The sequence below is a fragment of the Ctenopharyngodon idella genome, chromosome 3 (assembly GCF_019924925.1).
Source record: "Ctenopharyngodon idella isolate HZGC_01 chromosome 3, HZGC01, whole genome shotgun sequence".
Taxonomy (NCBI): Eukaryota; Metazoa; Chordata; class Actinopteri; order Cypriniformes; family Xenocyprididae; genus Ctenopharyngodon; species Ctenopharyngodon idella.
In genome coordinates, this window is record NC_067222.1 from 3,084,281 (window position 1) to 3,107,067 (window position 22,787).

The following is a 22,787-nucleotide window of genomic DNA, read 5'->3' on the forward strand; positions in this document are numbered from 1 at the left end:
TTTAAAGTTACAAATTATTTAGATTTGCCCTAAATAAGAATGAACTGAATGATGTGTTTGTGAGTCCTGCAGAAATCTAGAGAAAATAATGCACATTTCTGTGATCATAATCTAGTGTCAACCCTGTTTTCTGCTAGTACTGACATGATGGGAACAAGTTTGTCTTTTGTAAAGCCACACATACACCAGAACTTCACAGGTGTTGCATTTTGGAGAGCTGATGCACAGCTGCTATATGTTTCAGTACTCAAGCACAGACATTTGTCAGCAATATAAAAAAGCCACCTTCCTCATCTCTTAGTTTGGAGAGTCATTGTCGTCTGGCTGCAACTAACTTTTCTGATCTTTTACTTTCGTCATTGAGCTCCTAGGAAAAAAAAAGAGAGTAATATAGACCACAATATTCTCTGGTAATTTTGGGGGACATATTACTATTGGAGTAATTGATTTAGTGAAACACTGTTGTGTTTTTGCTTATCTTTGATCATCTGTGCTTCACTAGATCTACTAGATCATCTGAGGGATTTGACTGAATCAAGATGCTGCTGATCATTGAAGCTCTTCTTCTCATTTTAGCTGCTCTAGGACAGGTAAGATTGTGTTCTAGTATGAATATTACAGACATGAATACTGATAATGTGATCTTTATGATTCCTGTTGCTGCAGGATCACAGAGCTGCTGCTGCTGCTGTTCAACGACAGAAATATCCATTGGATATGGCACTGAATTCAGTTGATGATCAATATATGGGCTGTAGAAAGAAAATGGCAAAACTGGTGGAGACAACACTTCTAAAGAAGGAACTCAAAAAATTACCTAATTTTAAATCGGCTTGGGAAAAAGGGGAAGAGTTTGTCAAGACCCTAAAGGTTGATTTGACGAAAATGAATTATTTTATCGCCATTTATGTATACAGTGATGCTACTGTATATAAGTACTTCAATCCTGACACTCGTCATGATAAAGACCAGTACAAACACATGACATACAAATGGTATTCACTTCACTTTCTGTTAACAGATGCAATACGTATTCTGAAAAAAAAACCAAAATCAATGCTATTCAACTTATCGTGGTACAAATGTTAGATTTAATGAGGACGTTCTGAACAAAGAAGTTCGTTTCGGCTCATTCACATCCTCCTCTCTTGATCGTAAAGTAGCACAACGTTTTGGAAAAGTGTCTTGTTTTGAAATCCACACATGTGAAGGTGCTGATGTGGCAAAATATTCTAAGCTTCCTCATGAGAAAGAGGTGCTGATTCCTCCATATGAGAAGTTTAAAGTTGTTGATGTCAAAAAAAAAGAAGAGCAGAAAGGTCTCTGGTGTGAAACTGTGTTCACTTTGAAAAGCTCTGGAATAAGAAGTGATCTGAACTGTGCTCTGGCATTCAAGAATCCATCCAAGGCCAAAACAGAGTACTATATACTGAACAACGTGCTTTGAGTTTACATGATATAGTCATGTACATCAGCTCCAACATTTGCTCCTCTTGGTTTAGTTCATTAATTATTTGTCAGAAAATGCAATTTGTTTAATTTCAACAAAATGAAATAAAGTTATTTTTAAGTGACCCAATTCAGTGGCCTCAAAGTGATTTTATGTGTCTCCAATTCATTTCTTTATTTATACTTACATCTTTTTGCATCATATTACCGAACAATTTTAGTGCTTGCTTTCTGTCTAACCATCAGCAGTATCATATGAACTACTAAATGACCTTCTGAGTGCGATGCGACTTGCAGAGATATTTTATTAACAATATTTTATTAATTTAATTGAAATTGTTTGAAAAAGATTTTTTAAATATAAATTCTACTTTATCTTCTTAATCATGTTGGCGATGTTGGAGTTTTTGTGGTTTTCATTGTGCAGCAGAGAAGCTTGTGGTTTTGTTGTGAGTGTCTTTACTAACACCATGACGCTTTATCAAATGAGCAATAGCTGCTAAAACCTGTGCAATAATAAGTCTCTTACTAAGTGTTCATCCTTTTAAATTCAGTCACAAATGTCGCTAGCTAGAAGAAAAATGAAAGATTCATTTCAGTAAATAATTCATAAATAATGAGAAATTCAATTGATTAGGCTTGTTCAACAAAAATATTATTTGTTCAAATGCACTTATTCTAGTCTTCTTAGTTCTTAAACGAACTTTATTTGTGTGGGAAATCTGCTCTCACTTTTTCAGTGTACGCTTTTAAAATACGTAAGGTTTTATACATGACGCCTACACGCATTACTCATCTTAAGCAGAGGAAACTTGGCCTGCATGAAACCACAGGCCTTCACAGGAGTTGCATTATCAGATGAGGCTGATGTTTATAATTTTATAAGTTATAATTAACTTTCAAGTCCTTTGGTTACAGCACTGGCCAAAGTGTATGCATCATATTTAACTTACCATATAGAGCAGGGGTGAGCGATCATGCTCCTGGAGGTCCACTGTCTTGCAAAGTTTAGCTCCAAATCAAGGTCTTTCTAGGCGTACTAGAAACTACCAGACAGGTGTGTTGAGGTGAGTCAAAGCTAAACTCTGCAGGACAGCGGCCCTCCAGGACCGAGTTTGGACACCCCTTGAAATAGACTAAAGGTTTTTTTTTTTTTTTTTTAGCATTTTAGCCAGGAACTCAGTTTGTCCAGTGAGAAACCACAAAGACTTTCACAAGTTCTGCATTATGATGAGCTAAACAGTTTAATTGAGCTAAAGGCATCAAGATCACACTTCAGCTGTTATATCTCAGAAAACACATATTACTAGTGATATAAAAGGGCAACTTCAACCTCCTTATCCTAGTTTGAAGAGTCGTTGTCGTCTGGCTGTAAGCAACTGAACTTTCTGATCTTCTTCTCTTGTTGCTCCTGAACTCCTGAAAAAAAAAAAAAATAACGGAATTAAACAAATATATTGTCTTTTTTTTTTGTTGGTAATTTGGACGGGGGGAGGGGGTAAAGTACAAGACGTCATTGAACGTCATTGAATAGGAAACATTATCAACACCCACTTGCTGTTGCACATGAGTAAGTGTTTTTTGAAAACATTATTCAAACCATCTTTTACAGACAAAGCATTATGAAGTCATTAACTTACGGTTTGTGATGCAGCTGCTGTCAGATTCAATACAGCTGTCTGCTTCATATGTCAACAAAAGTTTCTTTACGAACTCTCCATTGCACTGTGACTCGTTGACAAAACCAGATGCTCCGAACATATAACCCTCCGACACAAACCATCCATTTATATCCAACACTGAGATCCTTCTGAAGTCTTTAGAGATGCAAACGAACTGGATGCTTCAAAGCGAACGTTCTTTCACTTTTCCATGTGTCTGTCACAGACACGCCAGGCTCCACCGTCAGCCAATCAAAACGCACCCAGTCACCAGAGTACTGATCACCGGCACCTGCACCTCATCAGCACTTCATCAGTCACAGTATAAAGAACACTCACACACATCACTCCATGTCCGGTCTCGTTTGCATCTAGACTTACCTGTATGCTTACCTTAAGGACTCCAAGCGATCTACTTACCTGTCTCCAGCGTCTCCTGTTCTCCTCGTGTGAATTCCTGTCTGTGTGTGAGTGTTCTCTGTCCCCTACGTCAAGATCCTCCAGCGTCATTCAAGTTCTCCACTTCTGCAACCAAAAAAGGACAGTATCATTATTCTGCACTCCATTCATCATCACTGCTTTAAGTTTTACTCACATGCACTGCTGTTTTGCTCAACTGGTATCAGTAAACAACCCTGTTTGTGAATTCCTGTCTTCGACCCTTCTGTGTTGTAACAGTGTCCTGTTGTCGACAGACTCAATCTTGTGATGTCAGAAACTGAATGCGCATCTGTATACTGTATCCAGTGTAGACAGCGTCAGTGATTATAATAGGTTCATTTGCTTTTGACGTGACGCTCACATCCAGTGTAGGCAAATATCAGCCATTAAGTGACTGAACAGCTGTGGATGGGGCCTTTGATGAGATGATGTCTTGCTCTGGAGGCAGACATGTGCAAATGTGTTTGCCCGTGTGACGTCACAGATCCCCCAATTTCAAAATGAGATGTTTTTGGAGCTTGATTAAATAAATGCTTTGTTTATAATAAGGAGGACATTTTAAGCTAACTTTCAGGATGTATTAATGGTGTATTATGTCAAAAGATCAAGGCAAATTTGATTTCTCATGTCATGACCCCTTTAAATGTCTCCAAAACATGCTTAAATTGATAAATTCTATGTAGGACACTTCTTTAATTTTGCTATTAATACAAAATTGGTTGCCATATAGTTTGAGTGCACTTCTAAATACAGTGTCATCTACTAGTCAAAATGTTTAAATCATTGGTTTATAATGCTGTAGTTTTAAAGTCATTATTCATTCCTTACAGATAACACTTTAAGAAACACAACTTTCTGCATCTTAAAACTGATTCACATCTTTTTTCACTTTAACTCTGACAAAGCTTCAACACCGTCCTTGTTAAAACCACATTGTAAGTGTCAGTGCCAGAGTGCACAGAGAAAAAAACAAAAAAGTTTGGTTATCACACTATCAAAACCTATGGAGGTGTCGTGTCTTTTCTTCTAAGCATGCAATTATGATGACTTGAATTAAAACAAAACTAACTGTTTGTTGAGGTTTTGATCAGTATTAAACAGGGATTCAATTATTTCTGCAGCGCACATATTGAACAGCTTTTACTCTTTCCAAAGCATTATGGGAAGTGTATTTTAAAGGTGAACGGCGTAATATCAAGGCAGTTTCCCTGTGTCTGTTATTATTCAGCAATATTATTAAAGGGGTGGTTCATTGTGATTTCACTTTTTTACTTTAGTTAGTGTGTGATGTTGCTGCTTGAGCATAAACAGTATCTGCAAAGTTACAGCGCTGCAAAGTTCAGTGCAAATGGAGATAGTCTTTTAAAGGTATGGCAGTTTAATGCCTACAATTACGACCGGTTTGGAAGGATGAAAGATGATCTTTTCCTCTCTCTCGAAAAAAAAAAAAAAAAAAAAGATTAATAGACCACAATATTCTCAGGTAATTTTGGGGGACAAATTACTATTGAAGAAACAGATTTAGTGAAACACTGTTGTGTTTCTGCTTGTCTTTCAGCATCTGTGATTCACTAGATCTACTAGTTCATCTGAGGAATTTTACTGAATCAAGCTGATCATTGAAGCTCTTCTTCTCATTTTAGCTGCTCTAGGACAGGTAAGATTGTGTTCTAGTATGAATATTACAGACATGAATACTGATGATGTGATCATTATGATTCCTGTTGCTGCAGGATCACAGAGCTGCTGCTGCTGCTGTTGAAGGACAGATATTTCCACTGGATATGGCACTGAATTCTGTTAATGACCATTATTACAGCTGTACAGGGATAATGGTGAATCTCGTGAAGACAGAACTTCTAATGAATAATATCCAAATGATGTGTCATCAGTATCCCCTTGAAATAAGTCCTGTAAGTTGCGAGGTGGGGCCTCCATGGATTGGACTTGTTTGTTCAGCACATCCCACAGATGCTCGATTGGATTGAGATCTGGGGAATTTAGAGGACAAGTCAACACCCCAAACTCATTGTTGTGCTCCTCAAACCATTCCTGAACCATTTTTGCTTTGTGTCAGGGTGCATTATCCTGCTGAAAGAGGCCACAGCCACCAGGGAATACCGTTTCCATGAAAGGGTGTACATGGTCTGCAACAATGCTTAGGTAGGTGGTACGTGTCAAAGTAACATCCACATGGATGGCAGGACACAAGGTTTCCCAGCAGAACATTGCCCAAAATATCACACTGCCTCCGCCGACTTGCCTTCTTCCCATAGTGCATCCTGGTGCCATGTGTTCTCCATGTAAGCGACACACACATACCCAGCCATCCACGTGATGTAAAAGAAAACGTGATTCATCAGACCAGACCACCTTCTTCCATTGCTCTGAGGTCCAGTTCTGATGCTCACGTGCCCACTGTTGGCAATTTCGGCGGTGGACAGGGGTCAGCATGGGCACCCTGACTAGTCTGCAGCTATGCAGCCTCATACGCAACAAACTGTGATGCACTGTGTATTCTGACACCTTTCTATCAGAACCAGCATTAACTTCTTGAGCAATTTGAGCTACTGTTGGATCAGACCACATGGGCTGGCCTTTGATCCCCACGTGCATCAATGACCCTTGGCCGCCCATGACCCTGTCGCCGGTTCACCACTGTTCATTCCTTGAACCACTTTTGATAGATACTGACCACTGCAGACCGGGAACACCCCACAAGAGCTGCAGTTTTGGAGATGCTCTGACCCAGTCGTCTAGCCATCACAATTTGGCCCTTGTCAAACTCGCTCAAATCCTTACACTTGCCCATTTTTCCTGCTTCTAACACATCAACTTTGAGGAAGATGTTAACTTGCTGCCTAGTCAGTCAAATCCCTCAAATCTGAGGGATTTGACTGAATCAAGATGCTGCTGATCATTGAAGCTCTTCTTCTCATTTTAGCTGCTCTAGGACAGGTAAGCTTGTGTTCTAGTATGAATATTACAGACATGAATACTGATGATTGATCATTATGATTCCTGTTGCTGCAGGATCACAGAGCTGCTGCAGGACAGAAATATCCATTGGATATGGCACTGAATTCAGTTGATGACCAATATATGGGCTGTAGAGAGAAAATGGCAAAACTGGTGGAGACAGAACTTCTAAAGAAGGAACTTCAAAAATCATCTGATTCTAAAACGGCTTGGGAAAATAATAAAGCCAAGCCCCCAAATGATAATTTGACAAAGAATCATACAATCTCCATTTATGTGTACAGTGATACTAGTGTATATAAGCACTTCAATCCTGAAACTCGTCGTGATAAAGACCAGTACAAACACATGCCATACAAATGGTATTCACTTCACTTTCTGTTAACAGATGCAATACAGATTCTGAATCAAACACAAAAACAATGCTATTCAACTTTTCGTGGTACAAAAGTTAGATTTAATGAGGATGTTCTGAACAAAGAGGTTCGTTTCGGCTCATTTACATCCTCCTCTCTTGATCGTAAAGTAGCACAACGTTTTGGAAAAGTGTCTTGTTTTGAAATCCACACATGTGAAGGTGCTGATGTGGCAAAATATTCTAAGCTTCCTCATGAGAAAGAGGTGCTGATTCCTCCATATGAGAAGTTTAAAGTTGTTGAGGTCAAAACAAAAGAAGAGCAGAAAGATCTCTGGTGTGAAACTGTGTTTGTTTTGAAACCAAGAAACCATCCAAGACCAAAACAAAGTACTATATACTGAACAACGTGCTTTGAGTTTACATGATATAGTCATGTACATCAGCTCCAACATTTGTTCCTCTTGGTTTAGTTCATTAATTATTTGTCAGAAAATGCAATTTGTTTAATTTCAACAAAATGAAATAAAGTTATTTTTAAGTGACCCAATTCAGTGGCCTCAAAGTGATTTTATGTGTCTCCAATTCATTTCTTGATTTATACTTACATCTTTTTGCATCATATTACTGAACAATTTTAGTGCTTGCTTTCTGTCTAACCATCAGCAGTATAATATGAACTACTAAATGACCTTCTGAGTGCGATGCGACTTGCAGAGATAATATTTTATTAACAATATTTTATTAATTTAATTGAAATTGTTTGAAAAAGATTTTTTAAATATAAATTCTACTTTATCTTCTTAATCATGTTGGCGATGTTGGAGTTTTTGTGGTTTTCATTGTGCAGAAGAGAAGCTTGTGGTTTTGTTGTGAGTGTCTTTAATAACACCATGACGCTTTGTGAAATGAGCAATAGCTGCTAAAACCTGTGCAATGGTGAGTCTCTTCCTAAGTGTTTATCCTTTTAAATTCAGTCACAAATGTCGCTAGCTAGAAGAAAAATGAAAGATTCATTTTAGTAAATAATTAAGAAATTCAATTAATTAGGCTTGTTCAACAAAAATATTATTTGTTCAAATGCACTTATTCTAGTCTTCTTAGTTCTTAAACGAACTTTATTTGTGTGGGAAATCTGCTCTCACTTTTTCAGTGTACGCTTTTAAAATACGTAAGGTTTTATACATGACGCCTACACGCATTACTCATCTTAAGCAGAGGAAACTTGTCCTGCATGAAACCACAGGCCTTCACAGGAGCTGCAATATCAGATGAGCCTGATGTTTATAATTTGAGCAACTTTCAAGTCCTTTGGTTACAGCACTGGCCAAAGTGTATGCATCATATTTAACTTACCATATAGAGCAGGGGTGAGCGATCATGCTCCTGGAGGTCCACTGTCTTGCAAAGTTTAGCTCCAAATCAAGGTCTTTCTAGGCGTACTAGAAACTACCAGACAGGTGTGTTGAGGTGAGTCAAAGCTAAACTCTGCAGGACAGCGGCCCTCCAGGACCCAGTTTGGACACCCCTTGATATAGACTAAAGGTTTTTTTTTTTTTTTTTAGCATTTTAGCCAGGAACTCAGTTTGTCCAGTGAGAAACCACAAAGACTTTCACAAGTTCTGCATTATGATGAGCTAAACAGTTTAATTGAGCTAAAGGCATCAAGATCACACTTCAGCTGTTATATCTCAGAAAACACATATTACTAGTGATATAAAAGGGCAACTTCAACCTCCTTATCCTAGTTTGAAGAGTCGTTGTCGTCTGGCTGTAAGCAACTGAACTTTCTGATCTTCTTCTCTTGTTGCCCCTGAACTCCTGAAAAAAAAAAATAAAAAAATAACGGAAATAAACAAATATATTGTCTTTTTTTTTTTTTTGGTAATTTGGACGGGGGGAGGGGGTAAAGTACAAGACGTCATTGAACGTCATTGAATAGGAAACATTATCAACACCCACTTGCTGTTGCACATGAGTAAGTGTTTTTTGAAAACATTATTCAAACCATCTTTTACAGACAAAGCATTATGAAGTCATTAACTTACGGTTTGTGATGCAGCTGCTGTCAGATTCAATACAGCTGTCTGCTTCATATGTCAACAAAAGTTTCTTTACGAACTCTCCATTGCACTGTGACTCGTTGACAAAACCAGATGCTCCGAACATATAACCCTCCGACACAAACCATCCATTTATATCCAACACTGAGATCCTTCTGAAGTCTTTAGAGATGCAAACGAACTGGATGCTTCAAAGCGAACGTTCTTTCACTTTTCCATGTGTCTGTCACAGACACGCCAGGCTCCACCGTCAGCCAATCAAAACGCACCCAGTCACCAGAGTACTGATCACCGGCACCTGCACCTCATCAGCACTTCATCAGTCACAGTATAAAGAACACTCACACACATCACTCCATGTCCGGTCTCGTTTGCATCTAGACTTACCTGTATGCTTACCTTAAGGACTCCAAGCGATCTACTTACCTGTCTCCAGCGTCTCCTGTTCTCCTCGTGTGAATTCCTGTCTGTGTGTGAGTGTTCTCTGTCCCCTACGTCAAGATCCTCCAGCGTCATTCAAGTTCTCCACTTCTGCAACCACAAAAGGACAGTATCACTATTCTACACTCCATTCATCATCACTGCTTTAAGTTTTACTCACATGCACTGCTGTTTTGCTCAACTGGTATCAGTAAACAACCCTGTTTGTGAATTCCTGTCTTCGACCCTTCTGTGTTGTAACAGTGTCCTGTTGTCGACAGACTCAATCTTGTGATGTCAGAAACTGAATGCGCATCTGTATACTGTATCCAGTGTAGACAGCGTCAGTGATTATAATAGGTTCATTTGCTTTTGACGTGACGCTCACATCCAGTGTAGGCAAATATCAGCCATTAAGTGACTGAACAGCTGTGGATGGGGCCTTTGATGAGATGATGTCTTGCTCTGGAGGCAGACATGTGCAAATGTGTTTGCCCGTGTGACGTCACAGATCCCCCAATATCAAAATGAGATGTTTTTGGAGCTTGATTAAATAAATGCTTTGTTTATGTAGCGCCCCCTACCTGTCTTTATGTTAATTAAGTAGGGCAGTGCACCGGATTCAATTACTATGTGCCTACCAATGTTGAAGTTAGGCCCCTCTGGTGTCACTAGGAATTACTTCTCCTTTAAAAAGTTATATATAATAAAATCTATATTCACTTATGAATAACTTATCTATGAATGAACTCTTGTGAAAGTAACAAAATGTAAAGAATTTAATTAAACAATAAAAAAGGGATGAAAATGGTCTCAAATAGACAAATGGTTCAGGATGTGAGTAATTCACACAATCACATCTCTATTAAATCACCATTTAACAATATCACACCAATAATGCAATACTTCAGGTGATAAAATTAATTAATTTGTATCTGTCACACTCACTTGAGATGACTGGACAAAATAACTCACTAGGAGTATCAAAAAGTCACTCAAAAAAAACATCACAGTTTGTAAGTGCACTGAATAACCATATAAATCGATAGGAAATACTGTGGGCCCACACACATACACCAGTCATACACTACACACCCCGTTGCAGGCCTGAGACGTTGCTGGAGTACGTGGTGACCTTAGAAACTGCAAACTGGCCTCTTCACTCTCCTGAGCGGGAAAACAAAACTCACACAAAGGTACCTGAATTCCGTTGTGGAATAACCAGTGACTCTGCTGCACTGTGGAAATTTCCGGGAAATCTTCCTACGGTGCACGGCTGCGTGCTCTCCGAAGACGGACCACTGACTCCTCTGCACAGTAGTAGGCCCCCAGGAAATCTTCCTGTGCGTAGCTGCACGCTGTCTGAAGACGAACCACAGACTCCTCACTTGCAGCCAGCGAACTCTCACGTTAACTTTGAACTATGTTGTCCTTGCACAGATCGACAAACCGCCAATAAAGCGCGTGAATATAGTCTTTGTGTCTGTAGAATAACTTGAAACACTGCCTGTATTAACGATGGGTCCAGCTAACGAATGGCGAAAGTCCGCAATGTTGAGCGAACATACACGGAGAACCCAGTTACCAACAAATAACACAAACTCCAAACTCGTGGGTCTTAATCAAATTAATATACACAAATCAAGGTATTAATACGATGAGTAACCTATTAAACAACTCCTTATCTTTACTGCAATCGTTTCGCTTATCTTTTCGATAAAGATAAAGATCGCTTATCTCCCCCTCGTCTCTCTCAAAAACAACCACTCATATTCCACAACATGTAAGTGAGGGCGGGACTTCACTTTCATAAACCAATAAAATAAAGAAAGACCTAACTTGTAGGTCCAAACCACGTTTTCGACATGTGTTTAACAATCAAACTTGATATATGATCGCGTTCTTAAAGGCATACCTACACACATTTTATACAACACATATAGCGATATACTCATTCATATTTTAGCTCTGAGCTAGAACCAAAACAAAACAAAATTAATTCGATTGAAATAAACCCATTACCTGTAGGATTTTATTCTACTGGGTTACATTTATAATAAGGAGGACATTTTAAGCTAACTTTCAGGATGTATTAATGGTGTATTATGTCAAAAGATCAAGGCAAATTTGATTTCTCATGTCATGACCCCTTTAAATGTCTCCAAAACATGCATAAATTGATAAATTCTATGTAGGATACTTCTTTAATTTTGCTATTAATACAAAATTGGTTGCCATATAGTTTGAGTGCACTTCTAAATACAGTGTCATCTACTAGTCAAAATGTTTAAATCATTGGTTCATAATGCTGTAGTTTAAAGTCATTATTCATTCCTTACAGATAACACTTTAAGAAACACAACTTTCTGCATCTTAAAACTGATTCACATCCTTTTTCACTTTAACTCTGACAAAGCTTCAACACCGTCCTTGTTAAAACCACATTGTAAGTGTCAGTGCCAGAGTGCACAGAGAAAAAAAACAAAAAAGTTTGGTTATCACACTATCAAAACCTATGGAGGTGTCGTGTCTTTTCTTCTAAGCATGCAATTATGATGACTTGAATTAAAACAAAACTAACTGTTTGTTGAGGTTTTGATCAGTATTAAACAGGGATTCAATTATTTCTGCAGCGCACATATTGAACAGCTTTTACTCTTTCCAAAGCATTATGGGAAGTGTATTTTAAAGGTGAACGGCATAATATCAAGGCAGTTTCCCTGTGTCTGTTATTATTCAGCAATATTATTAAAGGGGTGGTTCATTGTGATTTCACTTTTTTACTTTAGTTAGTGTGTGATGTTGCTGCTTGAGCATAAACAGTATCTGCAAAGTTACAGCGCTGCAAAGCTCAGTGCAAATGGAGATATTGTCTTTTAAAGTTATGGCAGTTTAATGCCTACAATTACGACCGGTTTGGAAAGATGAAAGATGATCTTTTCCTCTCGAGAAAAAAAAAAAAAAAAAAAGATTAATAGACCACAATATTCTCGGGTCATTTTGGGGGACAAATTACTATTTGAGAAACAGATTTAGTGAAACACTGTTGTGTTTCTCCTTGTCTTTCAGCATCTGTGCTTCGCTAGATCTACTAGTTCATCTGAGGAATTTTACTGAATCAAGCTGATCATTGAAGCTCTTCTCATTTTAGCTGCTCTAGGACAGTTAAGCTTGTGTTCTAGTATGAATATTACAGACATGAATACTGATGATGTGATCATTATGATTCCTGTTGCTGCAGGATCACAGAGCTGCTGCTGCTGCTGTTGAAGGACAGATATTTCCACTGGATATGGCACTGAATTCTGTTAATGACCATTATTACAGCTGTACAGGGATAATGGTGAATCTCGTGAAGACAGAACTTCTAATGAATAATATCCAAATGATGTGTCATCAGTATCCCCTTGAAATAAGTCCTGTAAGTTGCGAGGTGGGGCCTCAATGGATCAGACTTGTTTGTTCAGCACATCCCACAGATGCTCGATTGGATTGAGATCTGGGGAATTTGGAGGACAAGTCAACACCCCAAACTCATTGTTGTGCTCCTCAAACCATTCCTGAATCATTTTTTGCTTTGTGTCAGGGTGCATTATCCTGCTGAAAGAGGCCACAGCCACCAGGGAATACCGTTTCCATGAAAGGGTGTACATGGTCTGCAACAATGCTTAGGTAGGTGGTACGTGTCAAAGTAACATCCACATGGATGGCAGGACACAAGGTTTCCCAGCAGAACATTGCCCAAAATATCACACTGCCTCCGCCGACTTGCCTTCTTCTCATAGTGCATCCTGGTGCCATGTGTTCTCCATGTAAGCGACACACACATACCCAGCCATCCACGTGATGTAAAAGAAAACGTGATTCATCAGACCAGACCACCTTCTTCCATTGCTCTGTGGTCCAGTTCTGATGCTCACGTGCCCACTGTTGGCAATTTCGGCGGTGGACAGGGGTCAGCATGGGCACCCTGACTAGTCTGCAGCTATGCAGCCTCATACGCAACAAACTGTGATGCACTGTGTATTCTGACACCTTTCTATCAGAACCAGCATTAACTTCTTGAGCAATTTGAGCTACTGTTGGATCAGACCACATGGGCTGGCCTTTGATCCCCACGTGCATCAATGACCCTTGGCCGCCCATGACCCTGTCGCCGGTTCACCACTGTTCATTCCTTGAACCACTTTTGATAGATACTGACCACTGCAGACCGGGAACACCCCACAAGAGCTGCAGTTTTGGAGATGCTCTGACCCAGTCGTCTAGCCATCACAATTTGGCCCTTGTCAAACTCGCTCAAATCCTTACGCTTGCCCATTTTTCCTGCTTCTAACACATCAACTTTGAGGAAGATGTTAACTTGCTGCCTAGTCAGTCAAATCCCTCAAATCTGAGGGATTTGACTGAATCAAGATGCTGCTGATCATTGAAGCTCTTCTTCTCATTTTAGCTGCTCTAGGACAGGTAAGCTTGTGTTCTAGTATGAATATTACAGACATGAACACTGATGATTGATCATTATGATTCCTGTTGCTGCAGGATCACAGAGCTGCTGCAGGACAGAAATATCCATTGGATATGGCACTGAATTCAGTTGATGACCAATATGAGGCCTGTAGAGAGAAAATGGCAAAACTGGTGGAGACAAAACTTCTAAAGAAGGAACTTCAAAAATCATCTGATTTTAAAACGGCTTGGGAAAATAATAAAGCCAAGCCCCCAAATGATAATTTGACAAAGAATCATGCAATCGCCATTTATGTGTACAGTGATACTAGTGTATATAAGCACTTCAATACTGAAACTCGTCGTGATAAAGACCAATACAAACACATGCCATACAAATGGTATTCACTTCACTTTCTGTTAACAGATGCAATACAGATTCTGAAACAAACACAAAAACAATGCTATTCAACTTTTCGTGGTACAAATGTTAGATTTAATGAGGACGTTCTGAACAAAGAGGTTCGTTTCGGCTCATTTACATCCTCCTCTCTTGATCGTAAAGTAGCACAACGTTTTGGAAAAGTGTCTTGTTTTGAAATCCACACATGTGAAGGTGCTGATGTGGCAAAATATTCTAAGCTTCCTCATGAGAAAGAGGTGCTGATTCCTCCATATGAGAAGTTTAAAGTTGTTGATGTCAAAAAAAAAAGAAGAGCAGAAAGGTCTCTGGTGTGAAACTGTGTTTGTTTTGAAAAGCTCTGAAATAAGAAGTGATCTGAACTGTGCTCTGTTCAAGAAACCATCCAAGACCAAAACAAAGTACTATATACTGAACAACGTGCTTTGAGTTTACATGATATAGTCATGTACATCAGCTCCAACATTTGCTCCTCTTGGTTTAGTTCATTAATTATTTGTCAGAAAATGCAATTAGTTTAATTTCAACAAAATGAAATAAAGTTATTTTTAAGTGACCCAATTCAGTGGCCTCAAAGTGATTTTATGTGTCTCCAATTCATTTCTTTATTTATACTTACATCTTTTTGCGTCATATTACTGAACAATTTCAGTGCTTGCTTTCTGTCTAACCATCAGCAGTATAATATGAACTACTAAATGACCTTCTGAGTGCGATGCGACTTGCAGAGATAATATTTTATTAACACACTATAAAAAGCTTTGGCTTCTTATTGAATTTAATTGAAATTGTTTGAAAAAGATTTTTTAAATATAAATTCTACTTTATCTTCTTAATCATGTTGGCGATGTTGGAGTTTTTGTGGTTTTCATTGTGCAGAAGAGAAGCTTGTGGTTTTGTTGTGAGTGTCTTTACTAACACCATGACGCTTTATCAAATGAGCAATAGCTGCTAAAACCTGTGCAATGGTGAGTCTCTTCCTAAGTGTTCATCCTTTTAATTTCAGTCACAAATGTCGCTAGCTAGAAGAAAAATGAAAGATTCATTTCAGTAAATAATTAAGAAATTCAATTAATTAGGCTTGTTCAACAAAAATATTATTTGTTCAAATGCACTTATTCTAGTCTTCTTAGTTCTTAAACGAACTTTATTTGTGTGGGAAATCTGCTCTCACTTTTTCAGTGTACGCTTTTAAAATACGTAAGGTTTTATACATGACGCCTACACGCATTACTCATCTTAAGCAGAGGAAACTTGGCCTGCATGAAACCACAGGCCTTCACAGGAGTTGCATTATCAGATGAGCCTGATGTTTATAATTTGAGCAACTTTCAAGTCCTTTGGTTACAGCACTGGCCAAAGTGTATGCATCATATTTAACTTACCATATAGAGCAGGGGTGAGCGATCATGCTCCTGGAGGTCCACTGTCTTGCAAAGTTTAGCTCCAAATCAAGGTCTTTCTAGGCGTACTAGAAACTACCAGACAGGTGTGTTGAGGTGAGTCAAAGCTAAACTCTGCAGGACAGCGGCCCTCCAGGACCGAGTTTGGACACCCTTTGAAATAGACTAAAGGGTTTTTTTTTCTTTTGCATTTTAGCCAGGAACTCAGTTTGTCCAGTGAGAAACCACAAAGACTTTCACAAGTTCTGCATTATGATGAGCTAAACAGTTTAATTGAGCTAAAGGCATCAAGATCACACTTCAGCTGTTATATCTCAGAAAACACATATTACTAGTGATATAAAAGGGCAACTTCAACCTCCTTATCTTAGTTTGTCGTCGTTGTCGTCTGGCTGTAAGCAACTGAACTTTCTGATCTTCTTCTCTTGTTGCCCCTGAACTCCTGAAAAAAAAAAAACTAAAATAACTGAATTAAACAAATAAATTGTCTTTTTTTTTTTTTTTTTGTTTGGACGGGGGGAGGGGGTAAAGTACAAGGCTAAGCCAGCTCCTTTAGGGCTTGTCTATAAATGGCCAGTATTATGATTGGCTAACGTCACTGAATAGGAAACCGTATCAACACCCACTTGCTGTTGCACATGAGTAAGTGTTTTGAAAACATTATTCAAACCATCTTTTACAGACAAAGCATTATGAAGTCATTAACTTACGGTTTGTGATGCTGCTGCTGTCAGATTCAATACAGCTGTCTGCTTCATATGTCAACAAAAGTTTCTTTACGAACTCTCCATTGCACTGTGACTCGTTGATAAAACCAGATGCTCCGAACATATAACCCTCCGACACAAACCATCCATTTATATCCAACACTGAGATCCTTCTGAAGTCTTTAGAGATGCAAACAAACTGGATGCTTCAAAGCAAACGTTCTTTCACTTTTCCATGTGTCTGTCACAGACACGCCAGGCTCCACCGTCAGCCAATCAAAACGCACCCAGTCACCAGAGTACTGATCACCGGCACCTGCACCTCATCAGCACTTCATCAGTCACAGTATAAAGAACACTCACACACATCACTCCATGTCCGGTCTCGTTTGCATCTAGACTTACCTGTATGCTTACCTTAAGGACTCCAAGCGATCTACTTACCTGTCTCCAGCGTCTCCTGTTCTCCTCGTGTGAATTCCTGTCTGTGTGTGAGTGTTCTCTGTCCCCTACGTCAAGATCCTCCAGCGTCATTCAAGTTCTCCACTTCTGCAACCACAAAAGGACAGTATCACTATTCTACACTCCATTCATCATCACTGCTTTAAGTTTTACTCACATGCACTGCTGTTTTGCTCAACTGGTATCAGTAAACAACCCTGTTTGTGAATTCCTGTCTTCGACCCTTCTGTGTTGTAACAGTGTCCTGTTGTCGACAGACTCAATCTTGTGATGTCAGAAACTGAATGCGCATCTGTATACTGTATCCAGTGTAGACAGCGTCAGTGATTATAATAGGTTCATTTGCTTTTGACGTGACGCTCACATCCAGTGTAGGCAAATATCAGCCATTAAGTGACTGAACCGCTGTGGATGGGGCCTTTGATGAGATGTCTTGCTCTGGAGGCAGACATGTGCAAATGTGTTTGCCCATGTGACGTCACAGATCCCCCAATATCAAAATGAGATGTTTTTGGAGCTTGATTAAATAAATGCTTTGTTTATAATAAGGAGGACATTTTAAGCTAACTTTCAGGATGTATTAATGGTGTATTATGTCAAAAGATCAAGGCAAATTTGATATCTCATGTCATGACCCCTTTAAATGTCTCCAAAACATGCTTAAATTGATAAATTCTATGTAGGATACTTTTTTAATTTTGCTATTAATACAAAATTGGTTGCCATATAGTTTGAGTGCACTTCTGAATACAGTGTCATCTACTAGTCACAATGTTTAAATCATTGGTTTATAATGCTGTAGTTTTAAAGTCATTATTCATTCCTTACAGATAACACTTTAAGAAACACAACTTTCTGCATCTTAAAACTGATTCACATCCTTTTTCACTTTAACTCTGACAAAGCTTCAACACCGTCCTTGTTAAAACCACATTGTAAGTGTCAGTGCCAGAGTGCACAGAGAAAAAAACAAAAAAGTTTGGTTATCACACTATCAAAACCTATGGAGGTGTCGTGTCTTTTCTTCTAAGCATGCAAATATGATGACTTGAATTAAAACAAAACTAACTGTTTGTTGAGGTTTTGATCAGTATTAAACAGGGATTCAATTATTTCTGCAGCGCACATATTGAACAGCTTTTACTCTTTCCAAAGCATTATGGGAAGTATATTTTAAAGCTGAACGGCATAATATCAATATCAGTTTCTGATATTATTCAGCAATATTATTAAAGGGGTGGTTCATTGCGATTTCACTTTTTTAACTTTAGTTAGTGTGTGATGTTGCTGCTTGAGCATAAACAGTATCTGCAAAGTTACAGCGCTGCAAAGTTCAGTGCAAATGGAGATATTGTCTTTTAAAGTTATGGCAGTTTAATGCCTACAATTACGACCGGTTTGGACAGGTGAAAGGTGATATTTTCCTCTTGGAAAAAAAAAAGAAAAGATTAATAGACCACAATATTCTCAGGTCATTTTGGGGGATAAAAAACTATTGGAGAAATAGATTTAGTGAAACACTGTTGTGTTTCTGGTTGTCTTTCAGCATCTGTGCTTCACTAGATCTACTAGTTCATCTGAGGAATTTTACTGAATCAAGCTGATCATTGAAGCTCTTCTCATTTTAGCTGCTCTAGGACAGGTAAGATTGTGTTCTAGTATGAATATTACAGACATGAATACTGATAATGTGATCTTTAATGATTCCTGTTGCTGCAGGATCACAGAGCTGCTGCTGTTGTTCAACGACAGATATTTCCACTGGATATGGCACTGAATTCTGTTAATGACCATTATTACAGCTGTACAGGGATAATGGTGAATCCCGTGAAGACAGAACTTCTAATGAATAATATCCAAATGATGTGTCATCAGTATCCCCTTGAAATAAGTCCTGTAAGTTGCGAGGTGGGGCCTCCATGGATTGGACTTGTTTGTTCAGCACATCCCACAGATGCTCGATTGGATTGAGATCTGGGGAATTTGGAGGACAAGTCAACACCCCAAACTCATTGTTGTGCTCCTCAAACCATTCCTGAACCATTTTTGCTTTGTGTCAGGGTGCATTATCCTGCTGAAAGAGGCCACAGCCACCAGGGAATACCGTTTCCATGAAAGGGTGTACATGGTCTGCAACAATGCTTAGGTAGGTGGTACGTGTCAAAGTAACATCCACATGGATGGCAGGGCACAAGGTTTCCCAGCAGAACATTGCCCAAAATATCACACTGCCTCCGCCGACTTGCCTTCTTCCCATAGTGCATCCTGGTGCCATGTGTTCTCCATGTAAGCGACACACACATACCCAGCCATCCACGTGATGTAAAAGAAAACGTGATTCATCAGACCAGACCACCTTCTTCCATTGCTCTGAGGTCCAGTTCTGATGCTCACGTGCCCACTGTTGGCAATTTCGGCGGTGGACAGTGGTCAGCATGGGCACCCTGACTGGTCTGCAGCTATGCAGCCTCATACGCAACAAACTGTGATGCACTGTGTATTTTGACATCTTTCTATCAGAACCAGCATTATCTTCTTGAGCAATTTGAGCTACTGTTGGATCAGACCACATGGGCTGGCCTTTGATCCCCACGTGCATCAATGACCCTTGGCCGCCCATGACCCTGTCGCCGGTTCACCACTGTTCATTCCTTGAACCACTTTTGATAGATACTGACCACCCCACAAGAGCTGCAGTTTTGGAGATGCTCTGACCCAGTCGTCTAGCCATCACAATTTGGCCCTTGTCAAACTCGCTCAAATCCTTACACTTGCCCATTTTTCCTGCTTCTAACACATCAACTTTGAGGAAGATGTTAACTTGCTGCCTAATATATCCCACCCACTAACAGGTGCCGTGATGAAGAGATAATCAGTGTTATTCACTTCACCTGTCAGTGCTCATAATGTTATGCCTGATCGATGTATAATAATATTATATTAGTGCAACCAGCATTTAGTGCAATATTGACGCAAGGCAGGGGGCGGTGGTGAGCCGCAGGGAGTTTCACTCATATATGAAGAAGTCACACTGCCAATCATTTAAAAACAAACGACTGTGAAATGAACTCTAATTTCTTGTTGTGTTTATTCATTTTGCAGAGTGTGACAAAATAAAAATCCGTATGTGCCACCAGAAAACATTGCCTCTTCTGTGTGTGCAACACACACACACACACACACACACACACACTCAACAAAAATGAATAATTGTGAATTCATATATTAATACTAGACTTTTTTTTTTTTTCTGTGAAGTGTTGTAATGGGACAACTTACTGATATTAAACAATTTTATGTTATCTGAAATTGAGTTCATGAGGAGTTCGACCGGTTAAAGAGGACAGAAAAAACCTTATGAGTTGATTAATGTGTAAATGTACAACTTCCTTTTTTTTTCTTCTTCTTCTTTTTTAAACTCAGGATTAGATTTAGGGTTTGGATTAGGGATATACCATACATTTTCGTTAACAATATCAGGCAAATTCATGATTATGTACCATTATTAAACATTCTTAAGAGAAAAAAAATCTTCGACAGACAGGAACTCAAGAGTATTTCCAGTGTGAAACACACATACACCAGATCTTCACAACTGATAATCGGATGATCTAAACCATTAGGTGACCTAGATAAAGTTGTTAAAGTTGGTGAAGTTGGTCCTGTGCAGATCTGTATACATATTATTTTCCATTATATTTTGAGTGATGGATTTAGTATTTGTGAAAGTCTGTTGTGTTTCTGGTTGTCTTCCAGCATTTGCACTTCACTAGATCATCTGAGGGATTTGACGGAATCAAGTTGCTGCTGATCATTGAAGCTCTTCTCATTTTAGCTGCTCTAGGACAGGTAAGCTTGTGTTCTAGTATGAATATTACAGACATGAACACTGATGATTGATCATTATGATTCCTGTTGCTGCAGGATCACAGAGCTGCTGCAGAACAGAAATATTCATTGGATATGGCACTGAATTCAGTTGATGACCAATATGAGGGCTGTAGAGAGAAAATGGCAAAACTGGTGGAGACAACACTTCTAAAGAAGGAACTTCAAAAATCACCTGATTTTAAAACGGCTTGGGAAAATAATAAAGCCAAGCCCCCAAATGATAATTTGACAAAGAATCATACAATCGCCATTTATGTGTACAGTGATACTAGTGTATATAAGCACTTCAATACTGAAACTCGTCGTGATAAAGACCAGTACAAACACATGCCATACAAATGGTATTCACTTCACTTTCTGTTAACAGATGCAATACAGATTCTGAAACAAACACAAAATCAATGCTATTCAACTTTTCGTGGTACAAATGTTAGATTTAATGAGGATGTTCTGAACAAAGAGGTTCGTTTCGGCTCATTTACATCCTCCTCTCTTGATCGTAAAGTAGCACAGCATTTTGGAAAAGTGTCTTGTTTTGAAATCCACACATGTGAAGGTGCTGATGTGGCAAAATATTCTAAGCTTCCTCGTGAGAAAGAGGTGCTGATTCCTCCATATGAGAAGTTTAAAGTTGTTGAGGTCAAAACAAAAGAAGAGCAGAAAGATCTCTGGTGTGAAACTGTGTTTGTTTTGAAAAGCTCTGGAATAAGAAGTGATCTGAACTGTGCTCTGTTCAAGAAACCATCCAAGACCAAAACAAAGTACTATATACTGAACAACGTGCTTTGAGTTTACATGATATAGTCATGTACATCAGCTCCAACATTTGCTCCTCTTGGTTTAGTTCAATCAATAATTCTTTGTCAGAAAACACAATTTGTTTTATTTCAACAAAATGAAATAAAGTTATTTTTAAGCAGTGCATAAAAGTGATTTTATATGTGTCTAATTCATTTCTTCATTTATACTTACATCATTTTGCATCACATTACTAAACAATTTTAGAGCTTTCTATTTAACTAACTTCCAGCAATAGCATATGAACTACTAAATGACCTTCCGAGTGCAATGCAGCTTGCGGCAATATTTTATTTACAGTAAAATAAAAAAGCTGTTGCTTCTTGTTGAAAAGTTATTTTCTTAATATAGAAATATAACATAACTAAAATGAAATATAATATAAACATAACTTTCTACTTAGTATTTTTCATCTTAGTCATGTTGGAGATTAAGAAGAGTAATGGAGTTTTTGTGGTTTTCATTGTGCAGAAGAGAAGCTTGTGGTTTTGTTGTGAGTGTCTTTAATAACACATGACGCTTTATCAAATGAGCAATAACTGCTAAAACCTGTGCAATGATGAGTCTCTTCCTAAGTATTCGTCCTTTACCACAAGAGCTCAGTTTGTCCTGCATGAAACCACAGGCCTTCACAAGAGTCGCATTATCAGATAAGATGAACAAAGACAGCTGGAAGATGCATAGAATTTGCACTCTCAAAAAATATAACATTGGAAGAGACGTTATTTCAAAGAAAAGTGACTGTTTGTATGCAGCACCAGTTTAAAGCCCAAGACCAGCCCATTTAATTCATGACTGAAAATAATGTATGAAATAATATAATATGTTAATATATTGCAATATATTGAATAATACACAAGGAATTGCTGCTTTTCATATATTGAAAAATATGTGACAATATATTGTTACATATTTTTCAATATTCAATATTTTCCACATATTTTTCAATATATGAAAAGCAGCAATATATTGAAAAATATCTGAAAAAAAAGAAAAAAAAAAAAGAAAGAAAACCATTTAATATACTGATCATAAATTTATGGAATGTAAGACTTGATTTTCCTGCTAAGACAAAAACTGAGATCAAGCACCCTGCAATAAAGCAATAAAGCTTATCTAGAGAGAAGATCTCAAAGAAAGAGCATATGACAACGCCTTGCCCTCACACTATACAGGATGCAACCCCCCCCCCGGGGGTTGGTGTAATAAAAATTTACAATCCTTTTGTTCTGGTCTTGGTATATAAGGTAAAGTGCAAAGCAGTCAGGGGGGATTTTCTGTAGCCAGA

The 22,787-nt window shown here is 38.5% G+C and overlaps 2 protein-coding genes and 2 pseudogenes across 2 annotated transcripts; all 4 read left to right on the forward strand.

Annotated features, from left to right (window-relative positions):
• Positions 1-1,554, forward strand: LOC127508503 (NAD(P)(+)--arginine ADP-ribosyltransferase 2-like; annotated as a pseudogene).
• A 4,904-nt stretch (positions 1,555-6,458) lies between these two features.
• On the forward strand, positions 6,459-7,425 carry LOC127508511 (GPI-linked NAD(P)(+)--arginine ADP-ribosyltransferase 1-like). Its single transcript, XM_051886544.1, has 2 exons — positions 6,459-6,509; positions 6,585-7,425. Exons 1-2 carry the CDS (start codon positions 6,459-6,461, stop codon positions 7,287-7,289), a joined length of 756 nt encoding a protein of 251 aa, XP_051742504.1. The 3' UTR covers positions 7,290-7,425.
• Positions 7,426-13,784: 6,359 nt separating this feature from the next.
• Positions 13,785-14,789, forward strand: LOC127508508 (GPI-linked NAD(P)(+)--arginine ADP-ribosyltransferase 1-like; annotated as a pseudogene).
• An 858-nt stretch (positions 14,790-15,647) lies between these two features.
• Positions 15,648-21,490, forward strand: LOC127510153 (NAD(P)(+)--arginine ADP-ribosyltransferase 2-like). Its single transcript, XM_051889650.1, has 3 exons — positions 15,648-15,659; positions 18,411-18,452; positions 20,735-21,490. Exons 1-3 carry the CDS (start codon positions 15,648-15,650, stop codon positions 21,488-21,490), a joined length of 810 nt encoding a protein of 269 aa, XP_051745610.1.
• Positions 21,491-22,787: the final 1,297 nt, after the last annotated feature.